Source organism: Macrotis lagotis, chromosome 3 (assembly GCF_037893015.1).
Source record: "Macrotis lagotis isolate mMagLag1 chromosome 3, bilby.v1.9.chrom.fasta, whole genome shotgun sequence".
NCBI lineage: Eukaryota > Metazoa > Chordata > Mammalia > Peramelemorphia > Peramelidae > Macrotis > Macrotis lagotis.
Genome location: NC_133660.1, coordinates 152110053 through 152110979, shown reverse-complemented (window position 1 = coordinate 152110979; position 927 = coordinate 152110053). Strand labels below are relative to the sequence as shown.

At 49.9% G+C, this 927-nt stretch overlaps 1 protein-coding gene across 1 annotated transcript; it reads left to right on the top strand.

Moving 5' to 3' along the window:
* The first annotated feature begins 290 nt into the window (after positions 1-290).
* On the top strand, positions 291-590 carry LOC141516283 (biogenesis of lysosome-related organelles complex 1 subunit 2-like). Its single transcript, XM_074227451.1, has one exon. The coding sequence runs from the start codon at positions 291-293 to the stop codon at positions 588-590; it is 300 nt and encodes a 99-aa protein (XP_074083552.1).
* The last annotated feature ends 337 nt before the right edge of the window (positions 591-927 follow it).

The following is a 927-nucleotide window of genomic DNA, read 5'->3' as shown; positions in this document are numbered from 1 at the left end:
CAAAACTCCTTCAAAAATAGAATTGAATTGGAAAAGGAGTTGCAAAAGGTAAATGAAGAAAATTCTTCTCTAAAAAAAAGAATGGGCACCCCCTCCTCACCCCCTGCCCAAGCCCCTCTCCTCTTTCTCCCCTCTTTCCCCCTCATCTCCCGTCCTCTCCTTGCTTGCTCCCCTCCCCCTCCCCTCCCCTCCCCCATTCCCCTTTCCCTGGTCCAGAAGATGCCTCGGTGCAGACGGTGGAGGAGGCCTCGGAGCCCACTAAGGTGGACATCACAGGGCTGTGCCAGGACATGTTCTCCAAAATGGCCAAGTACATGATGGGCAAGCTGACGGCCACCAGCGAGTACTATAAACTGCTGGAAAACATGAACAAACTGAGGAGCCTCAAGTACCTGGAGATGAAAGACACTGCCATCAACCTCAGCAGGAACCTCAAGGACCTAAACCAGAAGTATGCAACACTTCAGCCTTATCTGGATCATATCACTTTAATTGAGGAGCAAGTAGCAGCTCTTGAGCAAGCAGCCTACAATTTGGATGCATATTCTAAGGAACTGGAAGCAAAATACAAGAAGTTGGAGAGGCGATGAAAGAGTTCTTGAGCAGAGACTTGAACTGCAAGAATATTTTGTAAAAGTTGACATCTGGGCCGAAGGAATGGGGCTAGCCACCGAGAAGCCCCAGCCTGTGCTGACCCCCCTCCCACCCCCAGACCCCTTTTGTGCCCTGGACCAAGCTCAGAAATCAGGATCACCCCCTGGAGCAGTGCAGAGCAGAGGCCCTGGTGCTGGCTCTGCCCCACCCCGCCCCCACCCCCATGGTTGAGCTGAAATAATAAAGGCAAGAGAGGAAAAAAAAAGAATGGAAGAATGGAAGAGAAAAAAAGAATGGAAGAGAAAAAATTTCTGGACTTAATATTACAGGATT